The following is a 17,200-nucleotide window of genomic DNA, read 5'->3' as shown; positions in this document are numbered from 1 at the left end:
TATGCCAAGAAATGGCTGAGATTAAATGAAGCAAATTCTAACTGGAGACCTGGATACAATTTTGGGTCCCTGACTCTCTCAGGGCAAGGGACAAAGCATGTCCTACTAGATGGGAATAACAATAAATCCCTTGATTAAAATGCAGTTATAAATACCATAAACTGCAAAAGCTGAAATAGATCCCTGTGGTCCTCTACCTATACACCTTCCCTTTAGATTAGGAAACTGAGGCACAAAGAGGTCAATACCCACAGTGTTTCATCTTAAAAACCCCACTTAAGTCTATGTGAATAACCTGCTACTAAAAATGAAGGAAATCATTCATTTTAAACTTTTACCTTAAAAACGGCTTTGACTCTTTTGATTATCCTCATATTCTTTCCTTCAGTTGAGCTTAATAATGACTATGGAATTATGGTTTTAGATAGAGGTTAATTTCATATCTGTCTTATCCTCTGGCATATTACTGACTCTAATAAAATAATTTTCAAATAAATTTATTTTGAAAATAATGCAAACATTGACATTTCAAAGAAAATGTCATTTAAATACTCCAGAATAAACTTTTCTACACTCTACTTTCTTAAATTTAATATTTTCCAGATAGAACAATCAGACAGATTTAGAAATTTGGGGTTAGGTCTATTAAACACCATGAGTATGTTTTAATCATTAAATTAAGATGAAAATATAATTTTAAGAATTTGACATCTCCAGCCTTTAAAAAGTCAACATTTAATCATATCTGAAATTTACAGGATAAAATTTTGAAAACCTTCAATTATTAACATTATTTCAGGGGGGAAAGGCACTTTGCCATATAGCTTAAATTTTTTTCTTCATGAATTGAGTCTGATACAGAATATTCACTATGGTAGAGTTTAAACATAATAGAGTCTAGCTACTTCCCTGAAAATACTATTCAGTGAATTTCTGCTTTGACACTGAACTGACCTTGTAATTAACGTTGTTCACTATCCTTCATTGTATGCCAGATTATAAAATATGACTTATGGCAGCATAAAGGCACAAAGTTCTGAAATGCAATTTATAACCATGAAAAAGGACGGAGCTTTGAGTGACAGTTAAACTTGAATAGTTTGGATGAGTGTTGTGAAACATGAATAATGAAGCATTTTATTTATTTTTTAATGAAGCATTTTAAACTCAAGTTTTTTGTTAAATCATTAATATGATTGTTTTAGAGGAAATCTGCATCTATCATGTGGCTAATAAAATGTATATAAATGCAAACATTTGTATTGTGTGAAATAATTAAAGTGAAAGCTACTTTCCACATTAATTTTAATTTTAAGAATTTATTTATTTATTTTAATTGGAGGCTAATTACTTTACAATATTGTGATGGTTTTTGCCATACATTGACATGAATCAGCCACTGGTGCACGTTAAAAAAAAATGTAAATCACTTAAGTGTCACAAATAGGCTTATCAGTTTTAAGCTATACATGCTGCAATTGTGTTTAAGCTGTTGATATAAGTTTCCTTAGAGTAATTCTGTTTAAATTTTGAGTTTTCAGTGTCTAGTAATAGTTACCGCTTTAGTCAGTGCTTACTGTGTGCAACGGAGAAGGCAATGGCACCCCACTCCAGCACTCTTGCCTGGAAAATCCCATGGGTGGAGGAGCCTGGTAGGCTGCAGTCCATGAAGTTGCTAAGAGTCGGACACAACTGAGTGGCTTCACTTTCACTTTTCACTTTCATGCATTGGAGAAGGAAATGGCAACCCACTCCAGTGTTCTTGCCTGGAGAATCCCAGGGACGGGGGAGCCTGGTGAGCTGCCGTCTATGGGGTCGCACAGAGTCGGACACGACTGAAGCAACTTAGCAGCAGCAGCACTGTGTGCAAATATACTGCACTGAGATCTGTGCATAATCTCCTCATTTAATCTTAAAGTTCTCATCTGAGGTTGTTCTGTTTACAGTTTGAATGCAATCTTTCACTTGAACCAGGCAGGCATTTTTGGTGGTTGTGTTGAGAAGTGGACATTGTAATAATAGTTACAGATAAGAGACCAGATTTGTTGAGATATTAATGTATGAACAGTCCCTTCTAAAGCCCCTGGATGTTCCAGTAGGTGAAAACCCTGTTTATAGTAACATGCACCTAGAGGCTAAATCCATTTTGCAGATTAACATAAAGTGGGTTTTATATGAGAGGTTTTTTTTTTTTTTTTTTGAGAAAGGGGAAGCATAGTTTTCATAGTTGGTGAATTTTTCAGGAATGAAGTGACAGTGTTCACAACTAGGACCTTTATCAGGTCTTGGATAGTGATGCCACTCCTAGTACTCAAGTATTCCATACAAGTCATCAGCTTTAAGTTGGCATTTGAAAATGTCCACATTAAAGGGGAGTCTACATGCATAGGTGCCAGTATCTGACTTCTTCCATAAGCCCTCTCATGGGACCATGGAAACATTTACACATTCAAAAGGACTTTAAACTTAAATAGATACTGTTGTATTATAAATTATTTCACTCATCCCTTATATTTAGAACATTCTACAAACTAAGTTATGGAATCTATTCATTCCACTTCAGATTAGTAAGTGTGAGTGTTACCAAATGTATGTCCTAGAAACGTAGACCTTGGGTTTGACACAGTTCAGGACAACAACTCTAAGCCCTGTGTACTTTTAGTGTTAGAGGACACAGTCAGATGAGTCTGGCTTCCAGTCCCAGCTATTAACTATATGTTGTTGGGCAAGGTGCTTTATTTCTGCACATTTTAGTTCCTTTATTTGTAAAAGGCTACTAACAGTGCATTTATTATGGGATATCTGTGGAGGTAATAAAACAGCTAAGACAATTATAGCCAATGAAATGATCCATAAATATCACTTATCAGGTAGTATGTTGTGTAACTTCCCCAATAGATCGAAAGTGTATTTTCCACATCAAGAGTATGTAGTACAAAAATTACACCTAAATTAAAAAAAAATCGCACCTAAATTAAGTGAGCTGCAGTGGGTCAGTGAAAGAAGATATACATGGTAAGTTCCTACCCACCTTTTGCTAAATGTGTCTCTGGCTTTACCTCCTCAGTTGTTGTTCACTGTGCCCTACCCTGAACTCAGGAGCTGCTGCTGCTGCTGCTGAATAATCACTTCAGTTGTGTCTGACTCTTCGAGACCCCATGGACTGCAGCGTCCATGGGATTTTCCAGGCAAGAGTATTGGAGTGGGTTGCCATTGCCTTCTCCGAACTCAGGAGGGTGAGCCATAATTGCTTTCCAATGACAAAAATACAAAATACTGTACCAGAACTATGCCTGTCAGCTTAGTTCCCTGCATTCTGCCCGTAAATATAAATGACACTCAATCCTATTCTTTGGTTACAAAAGGTGACCTAAATGAACAGGCACCAGGGGAAAAAAAAGTAATGGCAGTGCAATACTGTGCACTATGAGAAATTGATACCGGCAGAACAACTAGTGGAGTTTCTCTTAACCATTTACTGGAGCCCAGAAACAAGTTTCGGAGAAGGCAATGGTACCCCACTCCAGTACTCTTGCCTGGAAAATCCCATGGACGGAGGAGCCTGGTGGGCTGCAGTCCATGGGGTCACTAAGAGTCGGACACGACTGAGCAACTTCACTTTCACTTTTCACTTTCATACACTGGAGAAGGAAATGGCAACCCACTCCAGTGTTCTTGCCTGGAGAATCCCAGGGATGGCGGAGCCTGGTGGGCTGCCGTCTATGGGATCACACAGAGTCGGACACGACTGAAGCGACTTAGCAGTAGCAGTAGAAACAAATTTCTCCACTTTGCAGTGTTGATGTATATAATGGGCCTTCTCTTATAATGTAAATCTGAAGCTAAGTCAGGAGCAGTAAGTAGCTGTTTGAGAAGTATTTTGAAAAAGTGTGTTCATTCTATGAAAGCAAAACTGTTTAGTATGAGTGTGGTTTATTTTTTTTAAAGCAAAATATGTATAAACAGTAGTCAGAGTCACTTCAGAGTGCAGGGATCAATCATTAGAACTTCAGAAATCAATTGTTTTCTTAAGCTTCAGATTATAATTGAAATGTCACCAAGAATGTAAGACATACCTTCAAGAGGGGCCACTTATGTGCTTTTGTTTTCAATGAATTTATAGAGAGTCATCATGAGAAGAAAGATTCCTCTCAGTAAAAATCACTTAATGGTGGGTTAACACTTGATATTTAATCTCTTCTCTCATTCTACTTTATATCTACATTGATTTAAGTGCTAAAGAGTGTGGGGCAGCTGTGAAACACTTTATTCCTACATTATAGTTCGCATAATATCTGTCACTGATTATTTCTCATTTAGCATTAGCATCTCTCTACACATATACAGACATGTGTAAAAGAGTGACTTTTAAAGTGCACTGTACATTCACTGGAGCCATAATTAATCATTTGAAAGCTGTCAAGGAACTTACTGGACATGTTCAACAAGACAAGCCTTATGTAATACTGTTTCCAAATGACAGTACCGCTAGAGGGAAGTACCAAGTTCAAAAGTAATTACAACAGTTAACTTGGTACCAAGTACCACGTTCAAAAGTAATCACCAAAATTAACCTAAATGCAGCTTAGTTGAGCTAAGAAAGTAGTTCCTCTAAATTAAATATTATATGAGTTTGAAATCAATTTTTTATACCCAGTGATAAAGTACTCTTGTAAGTTATTGGTGATAAACCATGTGCTTACAAACTCCAGTTTTTTCCTGAGACATTTTAAGACATTTACATTTCTGATCAAAATTAAAACTTGGTCTTATACATGTGAGAAGAGCTAGCTTTTCTTAAAAAAAAAAAAAAAAATGAGCAATTGCTCAGTGCATGGGAAGATGTGTATAAGTCAAACCAATTTTTATTTCCATGTGTGCCTTATCAGCTCCATTTAAAATTGGTTGCTTTTTCTTTCTTATCCTAAGGGGGGGGTGCATTGTATTTTACATCAATATTTTTTGAACCATATTGCTCATTTAAATAAATATGAATGAAGTATGCATCTAAATTCTAACTTTTTGTGTTACATTTCATAGGTAGCCTATGATCCTATTTATTACTGTAAAATATTATAAGCAAAATACTCTAAAGCAAATAAAACCGCCACACCATAGAATTTAAATGTTTGTAAAAATGTGTATATACATTTAAATATAAGGCTTTTAATAGTAAAGACATTTAATTTTTTTTCAATCAGCCCTTTATTTACCTGACTTTTGAATGAGTTATGAACAATATATGAAGCTCGTATAAACTTACTTTTGATAAATAGAAACAAATCATCCTTCTACTCATTGTATACCATTAAGATCTTATATTTTGAAATTATAATAAACTGTGCGCATCAGTGTTTTCACTGACTTTTATATCTGTAAAAGTGCAACAATGATCATATCTCTAAACAAAGGGATAAAATTTCAGCTTTTTAAAAATAGCTTTAAAATTCCAATTGAATATAGGTAGAATCTTTTAAAAGGTATTTTCAGCAATAGAAAAATAAGAAAGACATAAGATAATTCAATAAATATTCAACAGGAGCTGGGTTCACAGTTTATATAAAGTTCTGGGAACTAATTGCAAGAGGAGTAAACAGTAATAGAGATGATGAAGATGAGAACAGGAGTAACAGTGAACATGGATTGAGGGTTTATTATGTTCCTACCCTGTGGTGAGTCTGCTACAAGACTTTCTCATCTATCAGGTCTTCAAGGCTCCTCATAGCAATCTTCCCAACCTGAGGTTTAGAGACGTTAATTTTCCCAAGGTCATATAGCCATTGAGTTTTAAAACCTAGATTTCAATTCCAGCTTGCCTGACCTCAGTCTGAGTAAGCATATATGATGTCTCTGTATCTCTACCATAGAAAAGCCTCTGTTATAAGCGTTTTTCATATTTCAGGGTGAAAAAGTGATAATTACATTATGTATGGTGAGCTGTGGGGCTTCCCTGTAGCTCAGCTGGTAAAGAATCCGCCTGCTATGTGGGAGACCTGGGTTCGATCCCTGGGTTGGGAAGATCCCCTGGAGGAGCACATGGCAACCCACTCCAGCCTGGCGGGCTACAGTCCATGGGGTCGCAAAGAGTCGGACACGACTGAGCGACTAAGCAAAGCACACAGCACATCATGAGCTGCGTGTTTGATAAACTCTGGCAACAAAGCATCAACTTGCAGTAATAGATACAGAACAGTAAATCTTTGCCTCAAAATACTTAAAAAATAAAGTTGGATAGAAACCAGGTACAACATATAGTCCTGGTAAAGTAACTGATGCACTTGCTGTGGGGTATTGTTCTAGGCAAAAGGAGCATGGTGAAGTGAGATGTACAGTTCAAAACAGAACTCTTAGAAGGAGATGATAGCAGGAGAGAAGTAAAGACAGTTCCAAGCTCCTGAAAGGGAGAAATTGAACAAATAATACAGAAGGGCTAAGCCTTTGAAGAATGCATAGGAGGCAAGAAACTTTAGTCAGGAAAGAGGAGGCAACAAAAGACACTCCAAAGAAAAGATGAAAAATATTTCAATAAGCAAATTGACAGATCACAAAAGATATACACCACGCTATGATTTCTCATTACAGCCAAAGACAAACTGGAGTTATTTATGCTTTCACAAGGAATAAATCTAAAAAATAATTGAAGAGGAAGAAGTGATGAGAATATGTTTTAATACAAGAAAAATAGCCCCAAGGTTTCAAGCTTCCTTGTGAGATAAATGCATTTACATTTTTTAGTAGTCAAAAAGGGATATCTAAAAAACAATAGACAATAATTTTCTTTTTATATACTTTGTTGAAAATAATATAGGTTATCTGACAAAAGTTTTCAGTTAATGAGAAAGAAAGGTAGGTAATCTTTTAAATAATTCTATGCCCCAGGTAAGGGAGGTCCCTTTGTGAAGTTTTCAAGTGAAGTGAAAGTGAAGTTGCTCAGTCGTGGCAGACTCTTTGTGACCCCATGGACTGTAGCCCCCCAGGCTCCTCTGTCCATGGGATTTCCCAGGCAAGAATACTGGAGCAGGTTGCCATTTTTATCTTTAATAGCAATTTCTCTTGGTAGGTGTGTGTGTGGGGTTGGGGGAGCGGTGGAGGGAAGTATTTTAGAGATTTTTTTTTTCCTTTGTTCTCATTTTCAGGATAGAGTTAACTCACAAATTTGATTAGGAGTGGAACTTAGAAGTGAACTGAATTCACAAGTAACAAAATTAGATCATATTTAGTTATACATGAGGTCAGATAGTGATAAAATGGGAATAAGCTAAAATTGTTTATTAGCCAGCTTGGTGTCTTTTATGCAGATCTTCAGGAAAAGCCCCATCACCGTAGGATGCATCCTTAATGTCAGTTTATTCCTGAAAGCCATTTTCATAAGGCACACTGCAGGCCATAGCTGCGCCTCACAAATTCAAAGGCCTAAACCTTCTGCATGCACAGCAATAAACTCCAAAAAGAATTGTTGAGATGATGATTCTGGAACTTTTTAATGGCCCCAATCATTAGCAAAGATTAAAATTATGCTCAACATTCTATATTTACCAAGACAATAAAGTGGACTACTCTATTGGAAAGGGTTTTTTTAATGCATATTTGAAACAAACAAAATGATTTTGATTTAAACTTCATAAAAAACATAAGTTAAATTAATCAAAGGATTCTTTTTTATGAGTGTTCTGATTGAAGTGATTATATTCTGCCCAGGGAGAATAGAAGAAGGTGAAGTATGGCTATGGCATTGAATTCACAAAGAGGATTTCATTGTTTTTTTTAACAGCCTTGTACTAAGCAACTGTTTAATACTATGTGCCAAACACTGTCCTAGGAGCACACGGTGCTAACATTACCTGGTGAATGCTTTCCATTTGGTCAAAAGAGACCATGAATAAAAATCCATTAGAAAACTCAGTGTGTGTCAATGTAGTGACCTAACCTCATGTCAAAGTGCTCTGAGTCAAGCAAGGTAGTTTAATGAAGACTGGACTATATGATACCTAGAACAAAAGGGCTAATTTTCATCATTTGTACTTTCATAATAAAATCTTGAAATCTAAGGTAGAAAAAATGAATAAATTTTTCTGTATAATGGGCTGACTTTTTTGTTGTTTTTTGGCTACACTGGGTCTTTGTGGCTGCACACTGGCGTTCTCTAATTGCAGTGAGTGGAGGCTACCGTCTAGTTGCAGTGCGTGGGCTTCTTATTGCAGTGGCTTCTCTTGTTGCAGCTCGGAGGCTCTAGAGCACAGGTTCAGTAGTTGTGGTGCATGGGCTTGGTTGCTCCAGGAGCACAGCATGTGGGATCTTCCCGGACCAGGGATCAAACCTGTGTCCCCTGCATTGGCAGGCATATTCTTATCCACTGTGCCACCAGGGAATTCCTTGGGCTGACACTTGATGTATAGCTAATGTTGTTGTTGTTGCTTTTTTGTTTTTGTTTTTTTAAGTAAGTAATCTTTACTCTTTTCCTAGAAATACACTACATATACAGAGGGAAATCACAGGGCCATCTTGAATGCTTTTCATTTTCGTCTCTTGTCACCATTCACCAGGTCTTCCTTCACCATGTCTCTTTCACCATCATCTGTTTTATTAGTACCATCACCACTACCACCATTACAATCTGAAACAGAATGCCTCCTCCAAATAGAAAGATTTTACATTATTCTCCCTAACATGATTATTTTCACAAAATGAAATAATTTTATATTTTAACAAATAAAAGGAAAGAGGGAAGTAAAAGTAAATAGTTCAAGGCAATGGATCATGATTTGGAAAGGCCAGGACTCTTACTTGCTCAAATCATACAGCTTCTCTGGATCTGTGTCTTCACCTCTGAAAAGAGGACTGCTCTTCAAATCCTTTTGAATGCTTTGAATTGTATGTCTCCAGCTGTGTCATCCAAAATTTTGCAACTAACTGCCCTCCAAACTCATCTCATGCTTTTCCATCCCCAGGCTTTCTTGCTCACCACTGACCCTCATGCAAGTTACAAATACCATCCATCATGCCAAGGCCCCTCAAGTCCCACTGGCACTATGAAGACCTCCCTTACCTACCCACGAAAGCCACCTTTTCTTCTCAACTCTGTGTAAATCATCTGGCACTTACTATGTACTGCCATAAGCCACTAAGAGTCCATTTATGCATATATCGACTTATAACCTTAGCTTGAGTAAAGATCCTTAAGAATGAAAACTGTATATTGTTTATGTTCTTGTTTTCTATAACCTTATGTCTATGCTTTTCAGTCTAATAAGAACCTAGTAACTTTTGCTTGATTCTTCTTTGCACCTCAGGATAACATTCTATGATTTAGCAATGGAGTGTTTTTCTATAAGGAAGTCCTATACTATAGAATATTTTATATTTCTTAATGCTGTTGAAGGAGGATCAGTGTATCTAAAATAAACGGACCAATAAGCATTTCATCCTATTTCCCTTACTTGTATATTGAGGTATTTCACAAAAGTAGTTAAATATCTTGGTTGTTAACAGCATTATCTATTCAGCAGGAATCTTGTAAATAAAGAAAAATGGATATGCATCAGGAATTATCTTGGCAAATTTTTCAGTTATGCAATATTAAACTCCAATGTGTGTGTGTGTAAATATATACCACACACACACCTCAGACATAGTGCATTCACAAATGATTTTATTTACTATTGCCACTAATTTTTGTGTTATTTCAAGAACCACTTATAAATTGCTCTGAAAACTATTAAAAGTATGATTGGCCATACTGAATACTAGCCACTTCTGCAAAGCTAAAGCACAGAGATTTTTTAGTCTATTAACGAACACTGAGTTTTTTTTTTTTTTTTTTTTTGCCTGCTAATAATCAGTGGAGGGAGAAGGCAATGGCACCTCACTCCAGTACTGTTGCCCGGAAAATCCCTTGGATGGAGCAGCCTGGTAGGCTGCAGTCCATGGGGTCGCTAAGAGTCGGACACGACTGAGCGACTTCACTTTGACTTTTCACTTTCATGCATTGGAGAAGGAAATGGCAACCCACTCCAGTGTTCTTGCCTGGAGAATCCCATGGACGGGGGAGCCTGGTGGGCTACAGTCCATGGGGTCGCACAGAGTCGGACATGACTGAAGCGACTTAGCAGCAGCAATAATCAGTGGAACTCTTGAAATTATTTCCAAAGAGAGTAAATATTACAACTTGGAAGGCATGATTATCCTCATCAGTTGTAATTAGACAGCATTATGTTAATGAGCACAAAACCATTGTGATTCCTTTTTATACCTTTTAAAATAAATTCATTACCTGAGTGATAGCTGCAATAAATTTAGATAAATTTTGTTTTTGAAACAAAGGTTAAAAATGACATTTCAAACCAGTTTTCATTTTGTAAAATATCTGTAAACATTTTTGAGTGTTATTTTAGATTAAACATAGAGATAATTTATTATCATCCTCTTAATTCTATAGTCCATTGTCTTAATTCTAAAACAAAGTCATTTTGATCTCACTGAAAAGGAGAAATAAAACTATGTACCTTGCTCAAAACACAGAATTATATGCTATATATTGATGACATGACTGTTGATGAGGCCTAGGTCCCATATGTTAAATTGCCTCCCAGGCATTTCAAAAATTATATTTTTATAATTTTCATATCTTAAAGGTAATTTCTAGTTTGTCATTCTTTGGTCTTTCTTGCTCTTATAATTTTTATTTTTTATAAAATAATTTACAGATTGTTTATGACCTAATATATTTTTTAATGGCATTGTGTAAGGCAGTTGAATGTTCTTGAGACTTCACACTGTAAATGCTGTCTTAGTTAAAAAAAAACAAAAAGAAATTGATAGTTTATAGTAAATACTTCATATTATACTCAACTATTAACCATTGAGTCATAGAATTAAATAATTCTCTCATGAAGACTAAAATGTATGTTAAGAAGCTATTCTTTCCTTTATATTTAACTTCACATATAGCTAATTCTGCATATATTTTATTGATGTGATATATGATATACTTTTCCTCTTTGGAGTCTCTACATGTGTCTAAATGGTACATCATTATTCTAAACAAAACACGTACAGATAAATGAAATAAATGGGGTAGCTTATGTAACACTCACACTCCAGCCCCTGCAACTGTTTAAGACAGAAATACCAAAGGAAGCTTGTTGCTAATCAGAGATATTTAGCAGTGGCTCAAATACAAACTCTATTCATTGCTTTTTGCTTCTATTGTATCTTTTCTCTGTGGGACTGAAAGAGAAAGAGACCTGGAAGGGACCTTATCTGAAGTGTCCATCTTTTGTGCTGCCGCTACTTGATTAAAAGGTAGAAGAATGCACTAGGCCTTTCCAGGTGGAATGAACAGATGGATTTAGGAGCACTTCTGGTGTGCTGCAGGTTGTGCTTACCTCAACTAGACTGAGACATGTTGTCATGCATGATCTCCTGCTAAGAAATCTTTTAAACCACAGGAAATTGAACCCAGAACATAGCTCTAACTTGGGCTTTTCACCTTGATACCAAATCCTATCTTGAGAGAGTCTGTCAAGGATACAGCTGCTCCCCAGACAAACCTTAGATGTTAAAATAATGAATAATATTTTCTTGAGGGCTTCCCTGGTAGCTCAGCTGGTAAAGAATCCACCTGCAATGAAGGAGACCCCGGTTCAATTCCTGGGTTGGGAAGATCCACTGGAGAAGGGATAGGCTACCCACTCCAGTATTCTTGGGTTTCCCTGGTGGCTCACCTGGTAAAGAATCTGCCTGCAATGTGGTAGACCTGGGTTCTGTGTACCAAATGAAAGTTAGTCATTTCATATATGGTGATATTAATATGTTCCCAGATAATCTGATAAATTATCAGATTTAAATTTTGGCTCTTTTGAAGATAAGTCACTCTTCAGAAGTATTAATTAAACCTAAGCCCTTGTACTCATCACATATTCACTGTTAGCCCCAAGAAATTCTTAAGTTCTTGTAATCATTCAATCAATTCATATTCTCAGTATATGGATAGTGTTTTTACAGTCTAGTGTATGTTTTGTATCTTTTAAAATAACACGATTAGAAACTGTCACTTTAAAAATCTATGGCTAGGACCATTTTGAAATGTTTTGAACTTCGGAAATCTGATGGCTTTAGGTTTAGCTCAGGCTGTAGATCACCTTTGGAGATTAGAACTGCCCCCTCCCCCCAAAAAAAGCTTAAGCAGCCCTTTGAGTATTTTAAAATAGGAACATTTTCCAGAGCATCGGTTTCTAAAGCTTTCATTATTTCTTGATGTTGCACTTTCAGGATTTAGCTATAATATTTATTCAACATCTAAGCCATGTTTTTTTTTATAGTCATATTTTTATACCTTTAATAATCAAACTGCTTATCATTGAAAAGTATATATATTTCCATGACTCTGGAAGAATTCACCTTAGTGTTTCTTTGATGTGGATTTTAATGTGTGGAATATAAATTCAATTCAAGAAAAACAGAATTTGCAAAGGAAAGAAAGACTAAGAAAATCAGGATTTCCTTAATAGTCTGTTAAAGCCATTGGCCAGCAGTTAATGAACAGTGTTTTTCCAAAAGTGCCTTCTCTGAAAAATCATCTGATATTACGTCACCAGTATGTTCTCATTGTGCCTGAGATGTGTGGCTTAAGGAAAGGGTATGGGCTCTGGTTAGAAGAGCTACATTTTAAAGCCAAAGTTAGAGTACTTATTGCTCATCTCATAGGCAAATGACAGAGAATGCTTCTCTTTTATAATGTCTGCTGCTGGTAATGAAACACATGAGCAGAGCTATCAGAGAGGGCAACTGACTGGCTTTTCAGGTAGTACTTCATGGGATGGCCTGTGTTGAAGCATCTCCATTGACTAAGTTCTGTCCCTCAGCTGTGGGTCAGTTTACCTAGATTGGATTATCCTACCAGCTGCTGCTGCTAAGTCGCTTCAGTTGTATCTGACTGTGTGGACCCCAAAGACAGCAGCCCACCAGGCTCCCCCGTCCCTGGGATTCTCCAGGCAAGAACACTAGAGTGGGTTGCCGTTTCCTTCTCCAATGCGTGAAAGTAAAAAGTGAAAGTGAAGTTGCTCAATCGTGTCCAACTCTTTGCAACCCCATGGACTGCAGCCTACCAGGTTCCTCTGCCCATCGGATTTTCCAGGCAAGAGTACTGGAGTGGGTTACCACTGCCTTCTCCGATCCTACCAGAGAAAAGCTAAATTAAAAGTCATGTCCAGGCCAGAGCACCCTTTCATTTATAGTACTTGTTCTACCTTTTTAAGGACAAAATACTTGAGTCTGCCAGAGAAACTGAGTAACTGATCTCATGACCAGAAGTTGCAGCATTAGAGCAATAGAATGAAATGGTTTTGAATAATATTTCCCCAGGGCTTTGGAAAACCCTGAAGAAGTCTCACTACATTGCAAGTGCATTTGCCACTCTAGTGGCTGGAAAGTGTGAGGTTTCTTTCCTAGGAGAAACAAATTTGTGTTCATCACTTGCCCATTTATCAGATTTTTCTGTAGATAGAAACCTTGTCTAATATGAAGATGCTCTTCATTCACTGCCGGGGTCCTGCCCCAGCTGATCCAGGGTATTCGAAGCGGGGACGGTGTCGGCGACCTATTTATTTAAATATTTTATCAAAGATATAAAGAGTAATAGGATGAGGATAGCTCAGTAGGAAAATTTAGTGGAGAAAAGAGGCTGAGTAGCTTGGTTTACTCGGGAGACCAATAAAACTTCAAGACAAGAAGTTTGCACCACTTACGTAGGCCGCAGGCGTCCTTCCATTCTCCCGAAGGAGAGGAGACACTGAGGCCTCCCCGGTCAGATCTTAGAAGCCCAGGCATAATTAGTAAGCATGGCGGATTCCGCGCTCCAGATGGAGACTCAACCAGAGTGAGAGAGAGAGCGACATGGGGAGACCAGTATTTCGAGAAACTGATCCCAATTCTTTATTTTCCAGAGTCTGTTTTTATACACTGAGATGTTATACAAAAGTCACGTGGGGACAGCAGTCCTGACTTTTATTAAAGTCAGGTGCTTCACACAAATGTATACAGAGGTCTTAGGGGTGTTACATCATCTTCTGGCCAGGGGGGCCTGCTGACAATTTACGACCCTCTCCTTGTGACAGCGGTCAGTCAATCAGGACACTTATTTCTCCAGGGCTGATTATTCTCAAAACAGACGCCACCCAAATAAAGTTACATTCCTACAGGGTGAGGGTGTAGTGGGTTTTAGTTAAGGAAAGAATTTACTTAGCCTAAGGTCTAACGTGATTAATATCAAAGGTTAATACTTATTTCTTCTATATATTCATTAATGTGTGTAAGGGCAGGGGATATGGAGACTTAGCAACAAACATTGGCTCAACAAATGAAAAACCCTTCACCAACACAATTTCTAATTAGCCCACTATACTTATAGTTTTCTAACTTCTCTAAAGAACCTGTTTTTAGAGGGTTTAAAGCATCTCGTGCCTCTCACAGTTGGGAGGCTGTGAGCAATCACATGTGGCCCGACGAGCCTGTCAGGCAGGCTAGAGAACCTTCAGAGGAGTTTGTAGGTTAAAACACTCTTGTCACACCCAAGAGTTTTTATTGACTGGAGCTCTAGGTTAACTCCTTCTCCGAAAGAGGTGGTGGGGGACAGCCCCCTGTAAAGTCAGAGGTGTAGGTAAGAGCACAAAGTAGTAAAGTAGGCAGGCTCTGGTTATGGGGGTAGACGCTCGAGGATTTCCAGGGGGACTCCTGAGGCTCGATCCCACCTTTGCGTATGTCGAGCCTCCTTCCTCATGACCTTTGCCATGGGCGGAGTACCTCACTCTGGCCCCCAACAATTCACCTTTGTTAATGTCAGAGATTTGAATGTATGTTTCACACATTTTCCTTAAATATCTAAATGCTACCCTTCTTGCTTTTACTCTGAATGAGAGCTGACTTCGCTCTCAGGGGACTTCTTGAATATTCTAAATCTATAAAGCCAGTGGTGACTTTTCCAGGTACATTATGAGGGTCATCTTTGTTGCAAATTTTTTAAGACCGTACTATGTCATCTCTTTGTACTGATTTAATTTAACTCATGGTTTCTTGGTGAGGGTTTATTAAATAGGATAATGCAGGTAAAAAGCTTTTGTTAACTCTATGGCACCAAATATGGCTTGATATTTCTAGTAGTAGTGGTAAGATTCTAATTGGTTTCCAAATCTTTCACTAAGTGTTCTATGTGTATAGTTCTTGTTTTCTTTCAATAACTTTTCATAAGAGTAGGGATTTAAACATCCCTTGATTTTGGCACAACGAAGAGTAGCGTAGATGGATTAAAAGGGATTGGTTTTGATTATTTGGGATGCGAGTAGTGGTTGGCAAGAGCTTTTTCAAGGTGACTAAGTTGTTCTGCATTTTGCTTGTTATGATGGTTATATGACTGCATTTGTCAAAACTCATGGAACTATGCACCAAAAGGAGTGAATATTACTATATATAAATTTAAACAAACATATTCATTTTTTAAGGAAAAGGGATACCTAAGTATTGCTTATTGATTGAATCTCCAGAAAAAAAAAAAAAAAAAAACACTTTTCAGTTCATGTTTCAGCCCAGACCAGAACACCTTTTCTTGCTTGCCTTCACATATAGGTAGCATTCAGTGGCTTCTCCTTGGGGTTCTGGTTGCACACTGCTTGAACCTCAATCTTAGCATTTGTCATAGCAGATTGAAATTCTCTATTTATATGTTGTAAAAAGAAACAGTTGGGACCATTCACTTTTGTACTAATGGTTCCAAGCAGTATTCAGCACATGGTATATCCTTAACCATAGCCTGACATGCTGTAGTCTATGGGATCTCAAAGAGTTGGACATGACGTAACTACTGAACAAAAACAAATATACTTAACTGGGGAACTTTTTTCTTAAGAAAGAAACATTATTTCACAGATTTGTTTGTTTGTTTGTTTGTTTTACTATCCATTTCAGTCTCTGAAGGACCTCTGCCTCAAAATCAATCCTATTGTCTATCAACTTCTCTCCTGCTGTTACTCTACCTGGGTTAGCACATTTCTTTTTAATCTCATGAAAGTTAAATAATTTCTACTGTCTTTCCTTTAGTCATCACTTCATAAAATAGCCTTTGTCCTCTACTTACACCAGCTATGGCTATATTTTGGAGATAATAAGAGCTCCTTGTTGAGAGCTTGAATTTGGAAAGATATCTAAGATTACTTTTCAGACTTCACCATTTTTACCTATCTGACTTCAGAAAAGTGGCTGAAATCTCTGAGTCTATTCTCAACTGCAAAATAGAGGAGTAATTATGTCTAGCCTGTGGGATTTCTATGAAGATTAAGTTAGAAATTGCATATTCAGTGTTTAACAGCACGTGGCACACAGGAAGTCTTTCAGAAATATTAACTATTATTGTATTTCCTCAAAAAGGTGCATGTGTGTATATGGCCTTGCATTATATGTATTAGTTAGCTTAATTTAACATATGAAGAAAATACTTTTATGTTAAGTGATTTGCTACAAGATCATAGAACTAGTATTGGTCAGCTATATCCTAGACTGAGGTTATATCCAAAAAATAGAGTAAATTTCACCCCTCTCATTACCTGTTACCCACTGTCACTGTTCTCTAGAGAAACTCCTCACAGAATTCTGCTTCATCTCTGTATTCCCAACAGTGCCTAAAATATCCAGAGGTGTTCCTGACCCATTGTCCAGAGATGTAACTGAGTCAGAATCCTCCAGAAACAAGACCAATTTTCCAAACTGTAGGACTCCTTCGATTACTGGTCTTAGTCTTTATTCTTGTGACTTCCTGAGGTTTGTTTCCCAGGTGGTCATAAGTTGACTTTTAGGCTACAAGCTAGAGAGAAAACCCACCCCCCACCCCATTTTGGTGATGCAAGTTTCTCTTCAATCCAGTTGAACCAGTTTAGAGCACAAGACCCCTCTTAATCCAGAACCAGTCACCAGGAGAATTCCAGGTCCAATTGACTTGACTCTGAAGAAACGAAAGTTGGGGCAAAAACTACAATGCACTACACAATCTATCAGTAAGGAGAACCTTGATTTTTTTTTTAAGAAAAATTTTAGAGCAGTTTTAGGTTCACAGGAAAATTAAGAGGAAGATACAGAGATTTCCCCATATACTCTTTGCTCCCACGTGTTCTGGCCTTTCCTATTATCAGCATCACTCACCAAAATGGTATATTTG

At 37.3% G+C, this 17,200-nt stretch overlaps 1 protein-coding gene across 20 annotated transcripts in view; it reads left to right on the top strand.

The window, feature by feature from the left end:
* Positions 1-17,200, top strand: part of DMD (dystrophin) — a 2,667,987-nt gene that overhangs the window by 1,613,186 nt on the left and 1,037,601 nt on the right. Inside the window, exon 45 of one of the 20 annotated variants that reach the window (XM_086387511.1) lies at positions 8,949-10,899. The exons of the other annotated variants lie outside the window; for them this stretch is intronic. Within the exon in view, the coding sequence (XP_086243637.1) occupies positions 8,949-9,086 (138 nt within the window). The 3' untranslated portion in view covers positions 9,087-10,899. Of the gene's footprint in view, positions 1-8,948; positions 10,900-17,200 lie in introns of those variants that run through there. 20 annotated transcript variants of the gene reach the window in all.

This window comes from Bos grunniens, chromosome X (assembly GCF_055505025.1).
Source record: "Bos grunniens cultivar Pamir isolate PY7600 chromosome X, Bosgru_T2T1.0, whole genome shotgun sequence".
Lineage (NCBI taxonomy): Eukaryota > Metazoa > Chordata > Mammalia > Artiodactyla > Bovidae > Bos > Bos grunniens.
The sequence above is the reverse complement of the archived record's forward strand: the minus strand, read 5'-3'. Positions and strand labels throughout refer to the sequence as shown.